A 23,627-nucleotide genomic window follows, 5' to 3' on the forward strand; every position below is an offset into this window, starting at 1 on the left:
ATCTTATTGCCTTGTTGCCCCTCAGGATCCTTGTGGGTAATAATAATTACCAATCAGCTCTTCCTCACTACTACCTTTCTTATTCAGCTATTGTTCCCAATCTGTGTAACACCCAGGCCATGTTACTTCACTCCTGATGAAAGGTTTCGGCCCGAAACGTCGTCACTACCTCCTCCCATAGATGCTGTCTGGCCTGCTGAGTTCTGCCAGCATTTTGTGTTTTTATCTGTAGAAATTCTGTCCACTTAAAGGTTGGAAAGAATGAACACACTGTCAACAGGCCTAACCACAATTATTATTCCTTATCCATCAATGCTTTCATCACAACTTTGGTATTATATTCAAGTAAAGTGCTGACCTCATATCCATGCCATCTCTCAGACTAACTATTAAAGCTCTTTTAATGTAATTCCCCCGAGGCTTTCCATTAGCTCATTTGTTACTGAAACCACCATTTGTAAATTGTTTACCTCTACATTTGATTATTTCAACACTCTCCCAGCTGCCTGCTTTCATTCCACTAGGTGTAACGCAGTTGCTTATACCCAAATTTGTATACAACCTCATTCACATGTTAGCCTTATACTTATTGAATCTAGGCTAAACAATGCTTTCATTTTAAAATTCTCAATATTGTTAGCAATCTCAATGTGCTCCACTCTTCTCTCCTATTAGATTCTTTCCTCTGAAGCCCTTTACCTTTCCCAACCAACTGGCTTCACCTTTCACCTTTTAACTATCCTCCTTCTCCTCCCCCACCCCTACCATTTTATTCTTCATCTTCATCCTTCCTTTCCAGTCCTGGAGAAGGGTCTTGGCCTGAAACATCGTTTGTTCATTTTCATAGACGCAGCCCGACCTGCTGAGTTCTTCCAGCATTTTGTACATGTTGCTTTGACTATCCAGCATCCGCAAAAATATTCGTCTTTATGGCTTGCAGATCCACTCCTTTGGCTGCCAAGTTCCAAAACTCTGGAATTTCTAAATAAACCCCTTCCCTCAGCTTAAGCATCTTCCAGAAAGTCTCTTTCTGACCGCACCTGTTGTCATCTGTCCTGGTACCTCTTCAGGTAGCTTAGCATCCATTTATTTTCTGTTTGATTAGATTGGAGCATTGAGGAACTTTCTGTGCTTATATTAAAGGTGTCTTATATAGTATACGTAATCTCTTACTGAATCTTGAATGCCTTTCATTCAATTTGGAGTAATTTGCTATTGGGTCTTTTACATCGGATTTTCTGACTCCAGTCACAATGTAGTTTGGGGGACAATGTTGTGCACAAAATGACTGCCCAATTTTCTCAAATAACAACAAAAAAATCTTCATTGGTTGTAACTTCCTGAAGATGTGAAAGATGGTGTTTCTTTTCCCATTTTGTATTTTCAATTAAAGTACGTCTTGCTGGAATGCCCTGTATTCAAAGGTCAATCTGTCGAATCAAGAAGCTGGCAGTGAGGGTCTGGCTGAACCACTATAATCCAGGTGATTAAAGTTGGAACTAAAATAACACCAGAGGGCAGCTTCTTTGAGCTCATGTGAAAACAGCTTAATTTCTTCCCTCTAATGTTTTTATTTTCCCTTTTCAAGGTGAATGGAGTTCTGTCAGAATCCTTGATCTACAGCTGCACTCAAACTGCAGTTCTTTATGGCATTGGGTCCCACACCTGGGGCTCACTGACCGGCTGAAAGAGGCGGGCTGGAAAACGCGTTTTCTTTGTCTCTCTCTCTCTCTCTCTCTCTCATCAGCACCCACCAAGCACGCAATAGCAAAGCCCAAAAGAGAGACCATGATCTGCAGTACAACCTGGTGGAGGGGGGGAGTTTGCTGCCCATTCTCGAGTCCAAACGCTCGGAGTAAAAGTGACACAGCAGACTTTAACACCGTAATCAGTGAGTTGTTTTGTTATGTCAGTCCTCCCTCTCACTTTATGCGGGGGGAGGGGTGGGGGAGGAAGAGGGAAAGCCTCTGGCACGTCGGGTGAACAATTAGCTTTTGCTGTACTGCATACCACGGTCTGTCTTTGGGGGCTTTGCTATTGCGTGCTTGGAGGGCGGTGGGTGCTGAAATCAGTGGAGGAGGGGGAGGATGGGCGCTTCCCGGCTGCTTATGCATGGGAGGGGGAAGAAGGGGGCTTCGGGGTTCCAACATTTTTACTATCACTCATTCTTGGGGATACTCTTTCTTTTTTCTTGGATGTCTGCAAGTAGCAAAAAATTTCAGGTTGTTTATTGTATACATTCTCTGATATTATATAGAACCATTGAACTATCTGACAATACTCTAACAGTGCTGTCGTGTTGGGAGTGTGGCAGCTGTACTTCAGGATCTGGACTCCATTACAAAAGAACAGCCATATATTTCTGAACCAGAATAATACATACGAGGAGTGACTGATAAGTTTGTGGCCTAAGGTAGAAAGAGTCAATCTTAGAAAACCTATTTCTCAACATTGTCCCCTCCTACATTTACACACTTAGTCCAGCGGTCGTGGAGCATACGGATCTTGGACCTCCAGAAAATGTCTGCAGCAGGAGTGATTGATAAGTTTGTGGCCTAAGGTAGAAGGAGATGTTATTAACTTCAAACTTTCTGCATAATCACTCAAAGAGTTGAACTGCATGTGCATGTAATGAGAGCTGTATAACTCATCTCCTTCTACCTTAGGCCACAGACTTATCAATCACCCGCCTGTGGACACTTTCTGGAGGTCCAAGATCCATATGTTCCACGATCGCTGGACTAAGTGTGTAAATGTAGGAGGGGACTATGTTGAAAAATAAATGTGATAGGTTTTATAAAATTGACTCATTCTACCTTAGGCCACAAACTTATAGGTCACCTTCATAAAGCAGAGAGAATGTTTTAATACAGCAGTATTCCTATATATTCTGCCTTTGCCTTACTCGATGGTAAATGTCACAGCTTCTGGAGTTACAGTTACAGTTTTAGTCAGATGTTACTTACAGTGCTTTCTAACGATGATACACATTGCGATATACACTAGCAATGGAGGGAATATGTATGGTAATAGATTATCATGGTTACATTTTCAGCATCCTGTTGACCTTTGAGTCTCATTAGAATTACGCAATCAGAATCAGATTTATTATCAATGTTTTAAATGTGAAACTTGTTGCTCTGTGGCAACTGTACAGTGAAAAGATATAAAATTATTATAATTACCGTAAAGTTACTGTATATCCTTCCAATAAGATGAAGAACACCTTATCATTTTCTGGTTATGCATAGTAGATGATGAAAAGGCTTTGGGGAATTAAGACATGACTCATTCACTGCAGAATACCAATTCATTAATCTACTCTTTCATTCACAGCATTTAGGTGGGTGGTCTGGTCATGCTTGATAGTGGGGTTTTAGGGACAGTATAGCCTTTGAATGTCAAGGTGGTTTGATTCCCCCTTTGTTGGAGATTTTCAATCATTTTCACTTGTATGATATGAATGTGAGTAATTACTTTCAGCTCAAGCCTGAAAGTTGCCTTGAACTTGTTGTACATGGACATCTTTGCTTGATTTTCAAAGGACTAATGAACGGAACTAATGTAATGCAACCATTGGTGAATATCCCCACTTCTATCCTCTTCTATAAAGGCAGCTGGTCCAACAGATATTGAAGAATTTCTGATTTAATATCTTTGGACAGAGATAATTGGATTCCAACAAACACAACCCATGAATAAGCAGCACATCATTAATAGAGATGCAATGAGTTTCCTTGAAGGGAAGGACCTGACTTACCCTCAGAGACATTCTCCAAAATCTGAGTGACTTTCTCTTTTTTGAGAATATGCCTCTTAAGATACTTCATAAAGATTCCTGAGCTGCGTTCACCATCTTGTACCTCATAGGCTTCTGCATCTTCACACCTGCAATTACAGTGCGGGTTAAAAGAGTTAAGTTTTTCCTCACTGTTTTCAGTTTGGTCTGATATCTTCTTCCATTTGTCCTTCTTTTATCTTCTTATCTCTTGACAGGCTACTTGTGCTTCTACAGTAGAGTTGTCAACACATTAGCCGCTAACACAGGAAGGTAACAATTGTGACTAGACAACAACTAGATTGATGTTATTGGTGGATGTCTGACCTCGATAATTTTAACAGATGCATACAGATTTTATTTGTTGGTAAAAAGAGGAAGCAGAATGAATGTATTTTAGTCAAACAACTAAAAATGCTGAAAACATTCAGCAGGTCAGGCAGTATTTGTGGACAGCACAGCAGAGCTGACATTTCATGTTGAAGACTCTTCATCAAAAACTGGAAATGTCAACTATATTTCTCCTTCTACACATACTGTCTGACCTGTTGAGCATTAAACTATTTTCCGTTTTTATTTCACATCGACAGCATCTGCAGTTTTGTCTGATCTTTGAGTACATTTTCTTGTTGAGAAACTACTTTGATCACTGGTGTGACTGATGTCTTTTGATCTAAGCCAGAGGAAAATATTGATCTGTATCACCTAAGACATAAAGGATTTTCTATGAAGTCTCATGAATGCAAGCATAGTTACTCAACCATACCTGAGATTAATCAGCAGTTTCCATTGACTAGTACTGTTCTACAGATGTCAGCTTTCCTCCGATACCTTGTCTAACTTGTCACTGAGTCACAGAGCTTTTGTCTTGTGACTCAGAAGGTTTTGGGTTCAAGTGCCACTCCGAAACTTGAAGTAATAAGATCAGATAGAATCAAGCCCCATTTTTACTCTAAATCAGGTATTTCAAATGCTATTTCAAAGAAGATCAGGAATAGTTCCCGTGTCCTAAAAATTTCATTCAATTTGATAAACTAGACAATATCACTTAATCGCCTGTGGAACATTTCAATGTAAAACCGGGATACCACATTTCCCATAGTAAAATAATTACTTTTTAACAATACTCTTGTTAACACTGGATCATAGTGTCAGGTTTTGAAGAGTGGGAGAGAGGCCTATAGGTTTCAGAAAAGAATTTCAGAACTTGAAGCCTTGGCAACTGAGGGGACAGGGTGCTAATGGTGAAAGATAAATGAATAAATTTGAGTCAAAGAACATGGTGACTTTAGGCACAATTAATTCTGCAGTCTTCTTCAGTTCTAAATGTCACACTCTGTGAAGAGGGAGAACTTTCTGTGGCTGCATTCCGAAGCTGATGGGGGTGGGGGGGGGGAGGGCTAAGAATGCAAGACAGAGTGCGACTGAGAGAGGAAAAAGTGCAAGTAAAATAGAGTAAACAAAGAGAAAAAAAGAGTGACTTCATACCCAGAAAGGAACTGGGAGAATACTCACGTTGCATATCCATAAACGATATTCCCTGTGGGAGCAAGTGGCTGTAGACCTGAGGGAAGGTAATCCTGATTATACCTGGAAAATAAATGTAGGATTCACTGGAATAACTGGAGTCTCTCAAATGTGTTAATGTTTCTAACACAGTAGAGTGGCTGAACTCAAAATTGCAGCCAGGGGAGGGGGCAAGTTTTTGCTGCAAGGGCTTATAATGGGTGGGTGATGGCACCAAATAAGGGTCTGGTGGTATAATGGGTGATCTTTCTTTACTGTTCAATAACGCTCAATGCCTTTTATGCACTTTGAAAGGGAGAATAAAACTACATCTGTGTGAAGCCCTGCAGCATCCGGTGACTTTGTAATATCTGTCTCAGAGGCCAACCACCAAACGTCTTACAAAATGATGAATCCTCACAAGGCGTCAGGCCCCGATGGTGCACTTGGTAGGGCACTGAAATCCTGTGCCCACCAGCTGGTGGGATTGTTCAAGGACATCTCCTATCTCTCACTGCTGCAGTTCAGATGTTCCCACCTGCTTCAAAAGGGCAAACAAAAATGGCCATGACCACGGTGAGCTGTCACATGGACTATTGCCCATTGGCACTCACATTTACTGTGATGAAGTGCTTTAAGGGGTTGGTCATGGCTAGAATCAGCTTCTGCGATTTACCCATCACTAAAATAGATCCACAGCAGATGTAATTTCACTTACACCGCGTATCACAATGCACTGCTGCTGCAAATCAGCAAATTTCACGATGTATGCTGGTGGTGTTAAAACCAGATTCTGATTTTGGGTGAAAAAAGGGGATGAATGAATGAGAGATGTAGGATAACAAACCCACCCCCCAAGCAATCAGGATGGTAGGATGATTTCTTCTTTTATGAGTCCCCAGTTCCGAAGGCAAAATAACGATACTGCAGCACCATTCTCATTATACAGAGGCATGGACTTCATGCAATTGTCCTGATATTGTGGGGAAGATTCATGTCACAAATCATTTTACAGTGGTATCCACCATATTAGATATTAGCCATATGGGTATTTATGAATAATATTGTAGCTAATCTGAGTTCTATGTTTTAAAAAGAATAATAAGATAATTCATTCAGTGTGATTTTAATCTTCACTGTGTTATAGATTTACACAGCATAGGATCCCTTTAGCCTTCGGCCCAACTTTGACCATGCTGGTCATGCTGTCTGAATTTGGCACATATCCCTCTAAACCTTTCCTATCCATGTACTGTCTAAATATCTTTTAAATGCTGTAATTGTCCACCACCAGTATTTCCTTTGGCAGCTGGTTCCAAATACCTACCTACCTCTGTGTAAAAAACCTTGCCCCTCAGATACCCTTTAAATCATTCTTCTCTCACCTTCAGCCTATGCCCTCCAGTTACACTCACCAATCCATCTTATCCGCGTCTCTTATGATTTTATAAACTTCTGTTCTCATGTGCACGCATTGCTTCTTCCACTATTTTGTTGAATGAGGGAACCTGACTGCATACATAGCTTATGTGAGGCACGTAGGACAGAGAAAGAAGAGGAACTGCAGCCATACCATTTCCTGCACATATCCAGTAGGAGGACATTGAGGGCTGTGTTCCTCTCTTGCATCCTGCACAGGATTTTCTGGACATTGATGCAGTTCTCTGGCTTGTACGGATTTGGAGCATTGACGGGCACCATGTAATTCCGGCCTGTGCATTCATAGCCATGCCCAGCATAGTAAAAGAGAGCTGTTGAACGAAAACCAGAAAATATATATAAACCATTTACTGATATCAACCCATAAGAACCACCATCTTTGGATATCCTCTATCATCTCCCTAACTTGCCAGTTTTAAAAATAATTTCAAAATCTTCAGCAACTCAGACATATGACGCAGTGTCCAGTAAGTATTCCTGTCCAATTTAAAAGCAGCCATAATTCAAGTTGGTAACACTGCTTCTTGATAATAAATTTAAGGTAGGTGTTGGGATTCCAATGTAACTATGTGATATGCAGACAGAGAGATTTAGAGAGTGAAATGTTAGACAGTGGATTTGGGGATATGGGGGGAAGACAGGGAAAGAGGGTTCCATACAGTGCTCTGCTTTCATCCTTATTATTTCCTCAGCCTCAGGTGAGTATTGTATCATCTGTATAAATACAGCATCAATGTGTACTCCAGATCAGGAATTCCCATCCTTTTTTTATGCCAGGTTGGGAACTCCTGCTCCAGATTATAATGATGGAGTATAACATATTTTTACCACTTTCGCAATGACATTAAATAGTGATGTATTAGAACAAGGTCAGACCACTTCATTAAATTATGTTAACAACTTCTAACTTCCAATATTTTTTGGAATTTCATCGATTGTTATTTACTGCAAAAAAATGGTCAAACCATTTGTCACTTGCCCTGTGGTAGTTACATAACTTATTCAGTAGTTGATCAGATATTAAGCAAAAGGAAGATCTTATCACTTTCTGAAGGATTTGCAGTGGTGATAAGAGATTTCAAAACCAGGGTCACTAATACTTAATTCAGGCATAATTTCACCCATCTTCCCAGGTATAACTTATTCTTTACTAACACACGAGTTTATCCAGCTTCCACCTAGCAAAGCAGCTTGGGGCCTGTATTCACCTGAACTGGCTGCCACTGGCTGTATGTACAGTCTTGGCATCCTGATCAGAACTATATACCTTGGAACTCTCACAGTTTTATACAGAGCCTCAAGTAATTTATGGAAGTGTTTATAGATTTTAGAACTGAGACAGGTCACTGAAGGTCAAAAAAAAGTAACCAAAAACTTTGCATGTACATGATGCCAGCACTGCTTTAACATCCAATTGCAACTGTCCTGAAGTCTGAAAGGTCCTGGGCCACCAGCACAGGTGTCTTGCTAAAAGAAAATGAATACATTTTCAGGGAACTTGGGTCAAAGGTTTATTTAATATCAGAGAATGCATACAGTATATAACCTGAAAATCATACTCTTCACAGACATCCCTGAAACAAGAAGCCCATGACTGAGAGTGAGGAGTTATGCTCATAAATAAGGTTAGAGATGGCTTTTGTGAATCATCAGAAGTGGTGTAAAAAACTTGGGCAGCTTAGCTTTTTCTTTGCTGTATATAAAATGTAATTCCATGCATACATGATCTGGAAATTTTACCTATAAAAGTTGTTTTAATGCCAATAATGTGTCTACCCTCTTAATGGACCTAATCTTTGTATCTCCCAGTGGTGTCTGCAGAAATAATACAGGGCTCCTTCTCTTCCTCCGTGCCTGTCTCCTTCACTACATCCCTGTTACCAAACACGGAGGTGAAACTCCAGCAAGCCAGAAATAGTACACTCCACTGCCGACACAGGCTGCTGCCGCCTCTTCTATCCATTATTCAGCTGACGCCAATGCTGACAATGAATGGAGGAAATGGACAGGGTGCACTCCTTGGGCAAGTTACGCTTTCTTGAAATAGTTGTTGTCTACTAATAGCTAAAACCTGATTAATTTGCCAAGTTTACATAAAATTATCATTGCTGACACTACTTAAAATTCTTCCCCATCACCATTTTCAAAGGCAAGCTGCCATAGTGTGAGACAAACTTATTCCTGCAAACCTTACCAGCCTATCACAGCAGGAGGAAGAAGACAACCAACTAAGCTGGTTGAAGAATATTTTGTGCTTTAAGCTCTCTTTGTGCCATGATCTCTCTTATCAGGGATGAAATGGCGGGGCGAAGGAAGAGAGGCCACAGTTTATTTTTTCAATTGTTCATCTACGGCGGGCTTACTCTGTGGATGAGGCAAGTCTAACTGGAAGCAGAATGGGGTTCAGCACATATTTGACAATGTGTCTTATCTGCATGAGGGTGAATCTTTATCAGACTCTGAAATTATCAACCAATCTTCATGATTCAAGGAATGGACAACAAAATGGTAGATTGCCCAGCAATATACACATCCCATCTGTGAATAAAAATTGACGAAAAGGTGGTACTATTTGGGAACCATGTATGTTCATTTCTGTAGCACATCCAATGTATTGAAATAATCTGAAATTTCGTAGGTGCTTTGCACTTGCTTTGTTCAGGTATAGAATCACATTATATTCCAATTTGCTGCTACAATCTCAATTTCATCATGAGTGATGCTTTCTAAGGAATTTAATGGATGTAAAATGGTTTGGGATGTCCAGAAGGTGAGAAAAGTAAATATCAATCTTATCCATTTTCACATATTTAGCTTTGAAAATGGATGCAATGACACCTGTGTGCTTTTTTGGCCAATTACCTCTTTCCATCCCCTCCTGTGCACTTTATTAGACACTTCTTTCTTCACATGATTCCTTACCAAATGTCAACCACCAACTTACCATGACAATTTGAGAACCTGTGGGCAGTCTCCATTTCTAATCTATAGATTAATATCAACACATCAGTATTATAATTTTAGACCATGACTCAGTTCATAGACTTCTTGGAAAGTCACCTCAAGGTCTGTACCAAAGCTCCTCCATCTGTTTTTCTCATTTTCCATTGCGTACATTGCTATACATAGAGAGTTATGTGTTCATATCTTGGAAGTGTGGTTAATGGGCTGTTTGTCATAAACTCTTTAACTGAGCAGCCTGTGCCATAAATCTGGCTGAACATGTCACAAAGATGACACAGCAAAACAAGGATAAACATTTAGTAGATGGGAGTCTTGGAAAGGGTCTCAATGCCACAGCTTCCTGCTTCTCGGAACCTCACTTTGAGCTAACTAGAATCAAAGCCTCACAGAATTAATCCTGAGTTCATCTTTGACCTTCTGTTCGTGAAGCAGCAATCAAGAAATTGATGGTTGTTTCTTTGTTTAAATATAGTGGATATTAGCTTAGCTTTCAACACTTCCATGGAAAACTGGATTCAAGTTAAACTTCAAAGTTTTTAGCACAAAATACAGGCCAATAGAACACTGCAGCAAGGAGGAACCAGTACACGGTCAGCAGGATTCTCCTCAGTCTGAAAAGTCTACTGTTTATTTCTTTCCACAGATGCTGCCTGACTTACTGAGGTCCTCCAGCATCTTGTGTGTTTGCTCTTGTTAATGGCCAAATAATTTACCTTCATGAAACTAGCTGAAGCATAAATATTGGCCCGGATATCAGTGAAGAATTCACCATCTTTATTCGCCGTAATACAGAGGGATCTTCTGCATCTCAAACAATAGACAGAACCGTGGTTTATTATTGAACCCACATACCACGCCACAACTGTTTAATGCTGCACCAGCAAATTAGCCTAGATTTTGTGCTCAATTCTCAGAAATGGGATTTGAAAGTTCAGCTTTAAAACAGACATGGGACACTTGGTGCACACCATGCATTCATTACAAGTAGCTGCCCTATAAAGGGCACAATATCTCTGCAGCTTGACTGCATTTGGCCGCACTACTCATGGAAGATGCTTGTTTTAATTGTTAAACATTCCTGCGGGAAAGTGAATCGGTGGGGAGCATACGATGATACGGTAGCACAGCGGTTAGCGCAATGCTATTACAGCTTGGGGCATTCCAGAGTTAGGAGTTCAATTCTGCGCCATTACGTAAGGAGTCTCTGTACGTCTTTCCTGTGGAATGTGTGGGTTTTCTCTGGGTCCCCCAGTTTCCCCCCACAGCCCAAAGACATACCAGATAGGTTAATTGGTCATTGTAAATTGTCCCTTGATTAGATTGGGTTAATTGGGCTGGGTGGCATGCCTCGAAGGGCCTATTCCACACTGTATCACTAACTAACTAAATAAATAAACATATATATACTTTGATAATAATTTACTTTTGACTTTATTGTGTAGCATTTCCAACTAAACTCTGAGCTACAATTGATGCGGTTGTGGTGGTGATTTATGTGTGCATGGGGATGGACATTGGAAGCCAAGAAGGTAAACATTGTGATGTATTGTTAGGAGTTCAGATCACATTTACATAGGTCACGCAGACCAGGTGGGATATGAGAACAGCACAGTGGGTGATGGAAATGACGATGGTGGGGAAGTATAGGGAGGCAATGCAGGTACAGAGATAACTTTTATGCAAATAATGCTAAATGACAAATTGTAATTTTCCAATTATACTAAAACTGTCAATTACAACCACTTGTGGACTGCTGAGGTCTTAAACCATTTAACACATTCACACACACACACCACAGAGAGCAGATGATGCAAGTCAGCTGAAATATGTTCATTCTGACTTTAATGATATCATGAAAGTATAAGGCATTACTCATGCCATTTGTCTCTTAAGTCTATCCATTTCATCCTGTACACCCCCACTGTCATCAAGTTGTTGAACCATTCTGAAAATTCCTAATTTGGGTTCTATTTCAGTTTTCTGCTGAAAAACTAACTTACACCTTTATACTGAATAGACTAGATTACTGCAATGCCCTTTTTACTAGCCTTCCAAAGCAATCTACTGAGAAACTTCAATTCCTTCAGAATGTGGCTGCTAGACTTTTAACCAAAAACAGGATGAGGGAATGTATTACTCGCATACTAGATACTCCCGTATCTTTTAGAATTGATTTTAAAGTCTCTTACTTGTTTTTAAAGCTCTTAATGGTCTGGGACCAGAGCACATCACAGAATTGTTTTTCCTTTCATAATCCAGCTCGAGCTCTCAGGTCTTCTTCTGCCAGTTTCTTAAATTTAAACAATCTCATTCAAAAGACAATTGGCAGGTCAGCTTTTTTCGAACAACACTCCTAAACCGTGGAATTCAATGCCTAACATTATAGGGGATTCAGACTCAGTCGACACTTTTAAACACCAGCTCAAAAGCTATTTGTTTAACCTTGCTTATAACTAACATCTTTCTGCCATTTATTTTCATGTTTCTTTTTTCATATTTACACTTTTATCCCATTGTAATGTACTATGGACATCATCCGTATGAAAAGTTACAATTATATTTCCCTCAACTTGAACTGATGTCACATTATTTTTGTTTATTGTGTTGTGCAAATTATATATAATTTAAGTTTATGAAATTTTCATTTGTTATGTTTGTAATGAACTGCTGCTGTAAAAGGCTAATTTATACCCAGATTATACATGACAATGACAATAAACAACTTGGACTTCTGAAAGCACAAAGGAGCTATAAAAACAAATTTATTAAATTAAAGTTGCCTCATATTCCACTGTGAACATCACAATATTTTGCCAGATAATGTTCCTGAGAATTGTTTTGCAATGTGATACGTCATCAAAGACTCTATATAAATAGTTGTTCTCACTGTTGTATTACATTCTGGAAATAGGAAGCATCCGGAATGAGACAATCTGGTGCCTCCTACCTCTCTGCAGCCAATCAAAATGAGCTAGAATTGGGTGACACATTAGTATTTGTTGTTTTACCTCAGAGTCAAGATCTGCCAGTAGCCTGTGCTTATTTACCGATGGCGATGTCCTAGCACAGCTACGAACATACACTTCAGAAACAGAAAAGTTTGAATTACAGGGTCTCACTGTTTCACGGTTCACATCCATTCATCCTCTACACATTCAGATTGCAATGAATACTAGCAAAGGACGTGCCATTCACTTTCAAGTCCTGGAAATTTTCAGCCCTGTGTCTGAATGTAAGGCCCACCAGATCAGGGACAACTTGACCTTGCCAAAAATACAATTCAATCATGAAGAAGGTATTACTTCATTAGGAATTTGAGGAGATTCAGTATGTCACCAAAGACTCTTACAAATTTTTACAAGTGAACTGATACAGTTGAATCACAGCCTGGTAAGGAGACTCCATTGTGCAGGATCACAAGAGGCTACAGATGGTTGTAGACTCAGCCAGCTCCATCACAGGCACAACCCCTCCCCCCCCAAATCAAGAACATCTTCAACAAGTTTGCATCCATCACAAAGGACCCTCTCCATCCATAACAAGCCCCCTTACCATTACTACCATGGGAAAGGTGGTACAGGAGCCACAAGACCCACACTTCCATGGACTCACAAACACTAACACATTATTCCTTTTTTTTTGCACAACTTAACCATTTTTATAACATGGTGATTTTATGCCTTTCCCTTGTACTGCTGCCTTAAAACAACGAATTTCATGTGATACAAATTAGTGATAGTAAATCTGATTCTCACCCTAGACGTAGAAAGGACTAAAAGAATGTTACGTTCCTGCTCCAAAGAGAACTAATTGGCATGATTTCAAAGACACTTATCTTCTCTGAGGTGAACTGCTGTTCCTTAACAAGGCAGTTGTTTTTTATGAGCAGGAATCAGTGTTACTTGAAATAAGAACATGAGGGAAAAAAATTCTTGCAGTTCTAGTGAAGTATACAAGGGACGAAAGGCCGATACATTGAGCCATTCATCTGCCTACAACCACCAATGGAAATTGTGCTTGGATGTTCAAAATGTATCCTGTACTGAAGGCCAACCTCTCAGCTAGCTAGTCTTCTCACTCTGTGTCCTCTTCCCTGAATATTGGTTACTGAGAATTACTAATCTAGAGTGTTATTATATGCATGGTTAATCCATTCAGTTGGCATTCCCAAGTGCTATTTTAATAAGGTCTTTAGGTCATTTAATTTAAGAAACTGACGGCTCTGATGAAAAGATACATAAACACTAGATTCTGACACCTACTCACACATCCCGCCCACTCTCCCAAACACCCACCATTCTGAATGAAGAGCTAAAGTTTAAACTCCATTCACTGTCATCAGTCTGGATACAGATACCAGGCGAGACAATCCTAAATATGCAAATTGTCAATGCCCAGCAGCACGATCAGTCATCCTCATTGATTTCAACACAGCATCAGAGAGAATTACAGCGCAAAAGGAGGCCAATCAGCCCATTGTACCTGTACGTTAACAGTAATTAGAAACTGCACTTTTGCTTCAAAACGTAACTGAGTTTTAAAGCTGCAATTGAAATTTTTGTAGTATTATTATGGGCTGAAAATTAACTCAGTACCACTCCTGATCCCCACTGCACTATAAATGAAGACATGCTCTCATTAATTAGCCTTTACTTCCTCTTTATTAAAAGCAAATATTAATCTCAAAGCTATAGGGTGTAATGAAATTTGATATAGTTTACATAGTTTATTTCTTTATTATGTATGTATGTATTTATTTATTTATTGAGGAAACAGTGCAGAATTGGCCCTTCCTGCACCAAGTCGTGCTGCCCAGCAATCCCACAATTTAATCCCACCCTGATCAGGGCACGATTTACAATGACCAATTAATCCACCAACCGGTGAGTCTTTGGACTATGGGAGGAAACTGGAGTGCACAACGGCAGGAAATGAACCTGGGTCACGGGTACCATAAAGTGCAGTGTTAACAACTATGCTACAGAGCTGCCCCGCAAATCTATATTACTGTCTATATTTTCTCGTTGTGGTTGAAAACAAGTGTTCAGAAAAGGTAAATACTTGTTTTGAAACCATTCCTGAAGATCAGAAACCATTAATGTATGAATACATGAAGACTCATATGAATATACAGTAGACTAATACATAGAGACTTTTAAACATAAGGAAGACTAGAGACTACTCCTCGAAGCAGAGAGTTCCCAGTAATTAAAACAGTTTATAAACCACAGGACATGAACTGGAACAAGCAGCAAAATAATTCTGACAAATTGAAATTCACAGGATGAGGAAATGTTAAACATTTTTCTTGCTGATGTGGATCACACATAGCAACTGAGTGCATGGCTCCCTCATGATCACTCACCATAGACACCGCTGTCCAGCAGTTGGAGGAACTGTTTGACTGCACTTTGCATCTCCTCTTTGGTCAAGTCCAGCAGGGAAACTACCCGGAAGTCCAACTGCTGCAGAAGATTTGACAGTTCAAAAACATCCATCATGGTCGCTACCAGCTTAGGATGATTTACATAGTTCATATTCCCAATCAGCAACGCCACTTTGTCAGTTGCTGAAATACAAGGAGAAAATAATGTTGGATTGGTGCTGTAAAAACTACTAGGCAGAGAAAATCAAAGTCTGAGGGATGGAGCAGCTTACTACTTTGAATCAGAAGAAGTACTCAATTCACAGATTTAAGTACCAAACTCAGTCTAAAGTCTGCTAGATTTTCAGATGAAACAATAAAACAATAAAATGTATCCTTTCTGGTTTGTGTGAAAGATTACAAGGCAAAATATAAAGTAGTGTAGGGAATTATTCCTCAATAGAAAACATTAGAGAGGAATAAAGTTTTCCTGGGTTTCCAGCCAGGTACAGGTATCAATTTTAACTGACATTCCCATGGCAAACATTGCCATCTTCATCCAGAATGATGTCTAAGCATGTCTAGTCCAGTGTTATTCATACCCCCATAGTCCATCCCTCCTGATTGGTTAGTTCTCAACTGCTGTCTGCTGTCCCATCCTGTTAACAGTCGCACTCCAGATGGGACAAGTGGAAACCTGACCAGCGTGAAGCCTTTCACATCATTATTAGGGACCTCAATCAGACTTGCTTGAAGAGATCTCATCTCTGCGCAATTACCATCAACATATCACCTGCAGCACCAAGGGTCCCAACACTATCAATCACTGTTTCACTATGATCAAGAACGGCTACCATTCCATACCTAGCATGGATTTCGGGGATTCTGATCATCTGGCTGTCCTCCTCTTCCCCGCACACAGGCAGAGGTTAAAGAGCAAGGCATCAGAGGTGAGGACAATGAGGTGGTCACGAGGAGCAGCTATGGGACTGCTTTGAGTCTGTGCATGCTGAAGGACACATCAGAGGATCTGAATGAAAATGCCACGGTTGTTATGGACTTTACAAAGACCCTTATGGATGAGTGTGTCACATAAAATCATTCAGCGTTTTCCCCAACCAGAAGCTCAATAATCCAAGAGATCTGCAAACACCAGTGTCCAGGTCTGGCAATCAAGGGAAGTACAGGAGATCCAGCGACGACCACCGGAAAGCCACCTCACATGCTAAATGGCAACTCCAGACCAAACTTGAATCACGGAAGGATGCATGACAGCTGTGGCAGGGCTTGAATGCTATCACCATCTACAAAGCAAAACCAAGCAACATACAGCAAGTGACAACAAGGTTTTGCTCCCAGATGAGCTCAATGCCTTTTATGCTCACTTTGACCAACAGAAGATGGAAGCACCTTTACAAACTCCTACGACACCCAACAACCCTGTGATTTCAGCCTCTGAGGATGACATGAGAGCATCCTTCAGGAGAGTGAACCCACAGAGAGCATCTGGCCCAGATGGGGTAACTGGCCGCGTACTAAAGACATCTGCTGATCAACTAGCTGGTGTGTTCACTGATACCCTTAACCTCTCATTTTGGCAGTCCAAGGTACCCACCTGCTTCAAGTGGGCTTCAATTATACCGGTGCCCAAGAAGAATGTGGTAACCTGCCTCAATGACTATTATCCAGTAGCACTTACATCCACAGAGATGACGTGTTTTGAGAGATTGGTGATGAAGCAACCTGGATCTGCTCCAATTTGCCTAGCATCACAAAAGGCCAACAGCAAATGCCATTTCTGTGTCTCTTCACTCAACTTTGGAACATCTAGACAGTGAAGATGCATACATTAGAATGCTCTTCATTACCTACAGCTCTGCATTTAACAACAACGTACTCTAAAAACTAATCAATAAGGTCCAACACCGGGGCCTCAGTGGCTCCTTGTGCAACCGGATCCTCGATGTCCTTACATACAAACCCCAGTCAGTTCAGATAACAATATCTCCTCTACAATCACCATCTGCACAGGTGAACCACAAGTCCAACCTCAAAATGGAACTTCAAACACAAAATACTTGGTACCCTGATGATACTGACGATATAGGGGAGAAAGCATCTTATAGCGGCCACAATTTAACCCTTTCTTTCTGATCATCTATGGTGTGGATACTACAATGAGTACACCAATCCTGTTAGTTGTGAAAGCTGTGTCAAATGTAGACTCTTTCATTCAATCAGACGTGATATAGCAGCGACTAACAGCTTATTGACCTCATCACTCCTGCACTCTGCTGAAATGTTATCCTTTTATTCTCAATGCCTTGACTCTAGTTCCCTGTTTCCTTTTGATTATCTCTGCTTGTATTTTTTTTATCAACTATATGAAAAGTAATTTACTAGTCCTGAGCCCCATTTAATTAATGAAACGGCTCTAGTAAATTATGTTAGTTTATGACTGCGATAAAGGAACTGAACGTTTTCCTATAAATGCTCTTTATTTACAGTATGAGACATTTCAGAGAAGAGTCTTTGAATACTGTTAGGGCAGTTGTAGAGTTTTCATACGCAATGGGATAAGAGACTATCAGGGGAGATACACGTAGTACAGGAGCTACCTAATAAAGTGGTTACAGTGTATTTCTGTGTGCTTGTGCTCTTCTGCTGCTGCAGCTCATCCACCTCCAGGGTCGACGTGTTGTGCATTCAGAGATGCTCTTGTGCTCAGCACTGTTGTAACGTGTGGTTATATCAGTTACCGTCGCCTTCCTGTCAGCTTGAACCACTGGCCACTCTCCTCTGACGTCACTCAGCAACAAGACGTTTTCACCCACAGAACGACTGCTCGCGGGATGCCTCTGCTTTTCACACCATTCTCCGTAACCTCCAGAGACTCAAACCATCCTACTTTGCACCAACAATCATTCCACAAAGTCACTTAGATCAAATTTCTTCCCCATTCTGAAGAACAACTGAACTTCCTGACCATGTTTGCACGCATTTATGCATTTGATTGCTGCCACATGATTGGCCAATTAAGATATTTGCATTAACGAGCAGGTGCACAGGTGTAACTAATGAACTGGCCACTAGTGTATGTTGGTTTACAACTGCAATAAAGGCATCGGCCATTTGTTTTAAACACTCTTTATTTACTGTGTGTTGTGTCTCAGTGCAGTCTTTGAATAATCTTAAAACAGTTCTATACGGCTTCTTCATAAATTATGGGATGAAAGATTACCAGGGAGGTAGGAATGCAGAATTAAGATTATCGGTAGATCATCCAAGATCTAATTGAATGACAGAGTAGACTTCATGGGCCAAGGCACTTACAAATTCTTGTGTACAGTACTGTGCAAAAGTCTTAGGCACATATACCGTATATAGCTAGGGTGCCAAAGACTTTTGCACAGTACTGTAATTTTAAATATTACATGGTACTGTTGCTGAAAAAACAAACACAGATTTCATGACAGATGTGAGTGATGATAAACCTGATTTTGATATGGGTCTCTATTGTGGATGGAGAGTGGGAAGGGGGCAGGGAGAGGGAAGGGAGTGGGAGGCACCAGAGAGACATTTTGTAATCATCAATAAACCAATTAATGATCAATAACCAATTGTTTGGAATCAAATGACCTTGCCAGGTTTCTCAAAGCTGGATGTGTCTGAACCTGCGTCAACCCACCCCTGGCACTCCTCCGCAACCTGCCCCACACCCCTCCCGTGGTGGGTGCTCCACCCTCAGCATTTCCAACACCTTTTTGCCTCCACTGGACTTACAAACTCGCTCTCTGCTCCATGATGACAAATACAGTACCGTGTAAAAGTCCAAGGCACCCTACCTATATATATATGTGCCGAAGACTTTTGCACAGTATTGTATATAGCATCTGTCATGACTCTAAGATATTTCAAAGTGATGTTACTGTAATGTAGAAAACACAGCAATTAACTTGCAAGGAACAAGGTCCCTTAAATCACCTGGTGATGAGTATGACAGGTAGAACCCAGGTACAGTTCCCACCTCGGGTGCTGTCTGTCTGCAAGTTTTTTTTATGACCTGTGCTAGCTGGTAGATTAACAATGCGCATGTGAGAGAGAATAGCAGGGATGAGTATTAGTGACGGAACATGTCTAATGGGATCTTTTTAGTATAGCCAGTAGTGGAATGTCTCACTCAAAACTTGGCACTTTCTCAATGAATGTAAACCTAGATTTTGTGTTCAAGGGTGGGAGTGAGACTTCAACACAGCATTACTGATTCAGAGATGAGAATATTAATGGGGCTACGGCTCCCCAGGTCTCACCTTACAGTTCTCAAATTGATTAACAATTGAGTCAAATTGGGAAAGGTACTAAGGGAGAAGTCCTGATAGCATAACAAAGGAAATACATGAGAAGTAGCCAATAAATGGAACCCCTGCAGGGTGATTGTGTCTGTTTTAAACTAGTGGTGATGTTTTAGTACAAAATCAGGAAACCTCAGGGTCCTTATCTTTACGCAACCATCAAAATATGCACCAGCAGAACAGAAAATCAGGCACATTAATGCCACTTAAACAGATAGGATAACCAACAGTGAAGACCTATCATCTCTTAAGGGCACATCACAGGATGACAGTCCTCCACCACCAACCACATGGCAGAAATGAATACTGTGGAAGTGTGGTTGCTCTCATTCTCACATGATTCTGTCCATCTCCTAGACCTTTACGTCAGCTAAACTGCTTCCCTGTTAGGAGGAACGTGCAGAGCACAAGCATCCGCTTCAGTGTTGTGAATATTAATTAAATAGATCAGGAGCAGAAATATTAGAAGATTTTTCATATGAGTCATTGAGTAATCTGATCCTGATAATGGAAAATCTCGTGCTGTGACACTGTCATGAAAACTTTGACACAAAAACCCAAATGCGAAGACAAATGATTAATGACATACCGCACAGTCTGACATCTCGATGTGTGGCTGGAAAGGAACAGAGAAAAAAATACATAAGAACAAAGATATCTCTTCCTGTCAAGACTAAAAGAACGTTAATGCCAGATCACTGATATTGTGGGCATATCTGAGTTGTGGCTGAAAGAACACAAGTTGGCAGCTTAACATCTAAGGATACACACTCTAAGAAAAACATAGCAGGTAGACAGAGCCAGGTGGGGTGGGTCTATTGGTTAAAAAAAGAAATCAAATCCTTAGGAAGAGGTGACATAGGATTGGAAGATGTCGAATCCTCGTGGGTGGAGTTAAGAAACTACAAAGGTAAACAGACCACGATGGGAGTTACATACAGGTTTCTGAATAGTAGCCTGCATGTGGGCTACAAATTACAACAGGACATAGAAAAGGCATGCAAATAGGGCAGCGTTGCAATAGTCAGTTTGCTTTCTGCACACTGGTTGAACATCCAAGCTGGTGCGGTCTTTCTTTGACCCTATCATGGATATTATTCTATTATGGATTTACTGAGTATGTTTGCAAGAAAATGAATCTCAGGGTTATTTGTAGTGACAGATATGTACTTTGATAATAAATTTACTTTGAACTTTAATCATGGGGATTTCAATATGCATTTAGATTGGGGAAAACAGGTTGGTACTGGATCCCAAGAGAGGTCATTTGTAGGACATTTATGAGATTGCCTTCTCGAGCAGCTTGTGGTTAAACAGGGGTTCACAACCATTTTTTTGCTGTGGACCAATACCATTAAGAAAGGGGTTTCTGGACCCCAAGTTGGGAACTCCTGCACTAGAGGAACAGCAATTCTGGATTGGGTGTTACATAAAGAACCAGATTTGATTAGGGAACTTAAGGTAAAGGAATGTTTAAGAGGCAGTTATCTGAATATGATAGAATTCACCCAGCAGTTTGAGAAAGCAAAGATAAAATTAGATGTATTAGTATTACTGCGGAGTAAAAGAATATTACAGAGACAGAAGACAGGAACTAGTTGACTGGAATAAGACACTAGCAAGAATGATGGCAGAACAGTAATGGCTGGAGTTTCTAGCGGGAGATTCGAAAGGCACGAGAAAAATACATCCCAAAGATGAAGTGCTCTTGAGGGAGGATGAGACAACCATGGCTGGCAAAGGAAGTCAAAGACAGCATGAGGGCAAAAGACAGAGAAAATGAGAGGCTATATTAGTGGGAAGGTAGAGGATTGGGAAGCTTTTAAAAACCAACAGAAGGCAACTGAAAAAGCCATAAAAAGAGAAAAGATGAAATATGAAGGTAAGCTAGCCAATAATATAAAGGATATAAAATGTATTTTTTTCCAAATATTTGAAGTGTAAAAGAGAGATGAGGGATCAGACCTCTAGGAAATGACACTGGAGAGGTCGTAATGGAGGACAAAGAAATAGCAGATGAACTTAGTAAGTATTTTGTGTCAGTCTTCACTGTTGAAGACACTAGCAGGATTCCAGAACTGCGACAGCGCCAGGGGGCGGAAGTGAGTGTCATTGTTATAACTAAGGAGAAAGTGCTTGGGAACTGAAAAGTCTGAATGTAGTACGCCACAGGGTTCTGAAAGAGGTGGCTGAAGAGATTGTGCAAGCATTAATAATGATCTTTCAAGAATCACTGGATTCTGCAATGATTCCAGAGGACTGGAAAACTGCAAACGTCACTCCACTCTTTAAGAAGGGAGGGAGGCAGAAGAAAGAGAATTATAGTCCAGTTAGCCTGACCTCAGTGGTTGGAAAAACGTTGGAGTCTATCATTAAATTTGAGGTTTCGGGATACTTGGAGGCACATGATAAAATAGGCCAAAGTCAACAAGGTTTTCTCGAGGGGAAATCTTGCTGACAAATCCTTTGGAATTCTTTGAGGAATTAACAGGCAGGATAGACAAAGGAGTCTCAGTGAACGTTGTTTACGTTGATTTTCAGAAGGTCTTTAACAAGATGCCAAATGTGAGGCTGCTTAACAAGGTCAAAGCTCATGGTATTACTGAAAAGGTTCTGGCATGACTAGAAGATTGGCTGACTGGCAGAAGGCAAAGAGTGGGAATAAAAGGGGCCTTTTCTAGTTGGCTGTTGGTGACCAGTGGTATCCACAAGGGTTGGTGTTGGGCCCACTTCTTTTCAACATTATATGTCAATGATTTGGATAAAAGAATTGATGGCTTTTTGGCCTAGTTTGTGAGTGATATGGAGATAGGTGGTAGGGTACGAGAAATAGGGTGTTGCAAAGACAGATGGTGTATTGAGTAGGGAAGCACATGGTCATGCACTTTGGCAGAAAGAATAGAAGTGTGGACTATTTTCTAAATGGGAGAAAATTCAACAGTCAGAGGTGGAATAAGGCAGGAGTCCTCATGTAGGATTCTATAAAGGTAAACTTGCAGGTTGAGTTGGTGGCAATGTCAGCATTCATTTCAAGAGGACTACAATACTAAAGCAAAAAAGGCTTTCTAAGACATTGTTTAGATTGTACTTGGAGTAGTGTGAGCAGTTTTAGGGCATTTATCTAAGAAAAGATGTGGTGGGATTGGAGAGAGTCCAGAAGTTCATGAGTATGATCCTAGGAATGAAACGGTTAACATGAGGAGTGTTTGATAGCTCTTGTCCTGCACTCGGAGTTTAGAAGACTGGGGGGAGGGGGAATATATCATTGAGACCTATCAAATATTGAAAGGTGTAGACAGTGTGGATGTGCAAAGGAGGTTGCCGATAGTGGGGGAGTCTAGGACCAGGGGGCATGCCTCAGAATATAAGGACATCCTTTAGAAGAGAGATGAGGGAAACAATTCTTTGGCCAGAGGGTGGTGAATCTGTTGAATACACTGCCAAGTATATTCAACAATTGTGGAGGCCAAGTCACTAGGAATATCTGTGGAGGTTGATTGGTTCTTGATTAATCAGGTCATGAAAAGTTGCAGGGAGAAAGCTGGAAAATGGGGTTGGGAGGGATAATAAATTCGTCATGACAGAATAGCAGAGTGGACTCGATGGGCCGCATGGCCTGACTCTGCTCTTATATGTTATGGTCTTATAAACAGGCCTTGTTCGTGCTCAAGGTAAAAAAAACCTGACACCACAGTAAGCATTTGTTCAACGAATCTCTGAAAACTGAACCACCTGCAAGTTTTATGGAATGTGGGAGAAGTGAAAGCTTGGCAGCTGGTCAAAAACACAAAGTATGAGCAGTTCACATATACTCTTGCCAGAAACAGCAGCAGTCTTAAAACTGATGACACTAAGCTCAGGCTTGAGGAGCAACATCTCATACTCTATCTGGGCAGCCTCCAACTTGATGGTATGAACCTTGATTTTGCCATCCTCCAGTGATTACACCCCCTCCCCCTTTCCTTTCCTTATTTCCCCTTTTTCATTCCTTATTCTGGCCACTATCTCACCCCTTCTCTTCTCCTCACCTGTCCATCACCTCCCTTTGGAAACCCTCCTCCTACCCTTTTTTCCACAGTTCACTGTCCTCTCTTGGCAGATTCTTTTTCAGTCCTTAACCTCCTCCAACTATCACCCCCACAGCTTTTTAACCACATCTCCTTTCCCCACCCACCAACGCTCCCCCCTCACATGGTTTCACCAATCACCTGTCAGCTTGTAC

At 40.8% G+C, this 23,627-nt stretch overlaps 1 protein-coding gene across 4 annotated transcripts in view; it reads right to left on the reverse strand.

The window, feature by feature from the left end:
• Positions 1–23,627, reverse strand: part of malt3 (MALT paracaspase 3) — a 134,249-nt gene that overhangs the window by 32,389 nt on the left and 78,233 nt on the right. For all 4 annotated transcript variants that reach the window (XM_059946129.1, XM_059946128.1, XM_059946132.1 and 1 more), the window contains 5 exons: positions 19,995–20,021; positions 15,054–15,257; positions 6,858–7,035; positions 5,294–5,368; positions 3,761–3,888 (listed from right to left, as the gene is read on the reverse strand). In XM_059946129.1, coding sequence (XP_059802112.1) covers positions 3,761–3,888; positions 5,294–5,368; positions 6,858–7,035; positions 15,054–15,257; positions 19,995–20,021 — 612 coding nt within the window. The remainder of the gene's footprint in view (positions 1–3,760; positions 3,889–5,293; positions 5,369–6,857; positions 7,036–15,053; positions 15,258–19,994; positions 20,022–23,627) is intronic.

Source organism: Hypanus sabinus, chromosome 21 (genome assembly GCF_030144855.1).
Source record: "Hypanus sabinus isolate sHypSab1 chromosome 21, sHypSab1.hap1, whole genome shotgun sequence".
Taxonomy (NCBI): domain Eukaryota; kingdom Metazoa; phylum Chordata; class Chondrichthyes; order Myliobatiformes; family Dasyatidae; genus Hypanus; species Hypanus sabinus.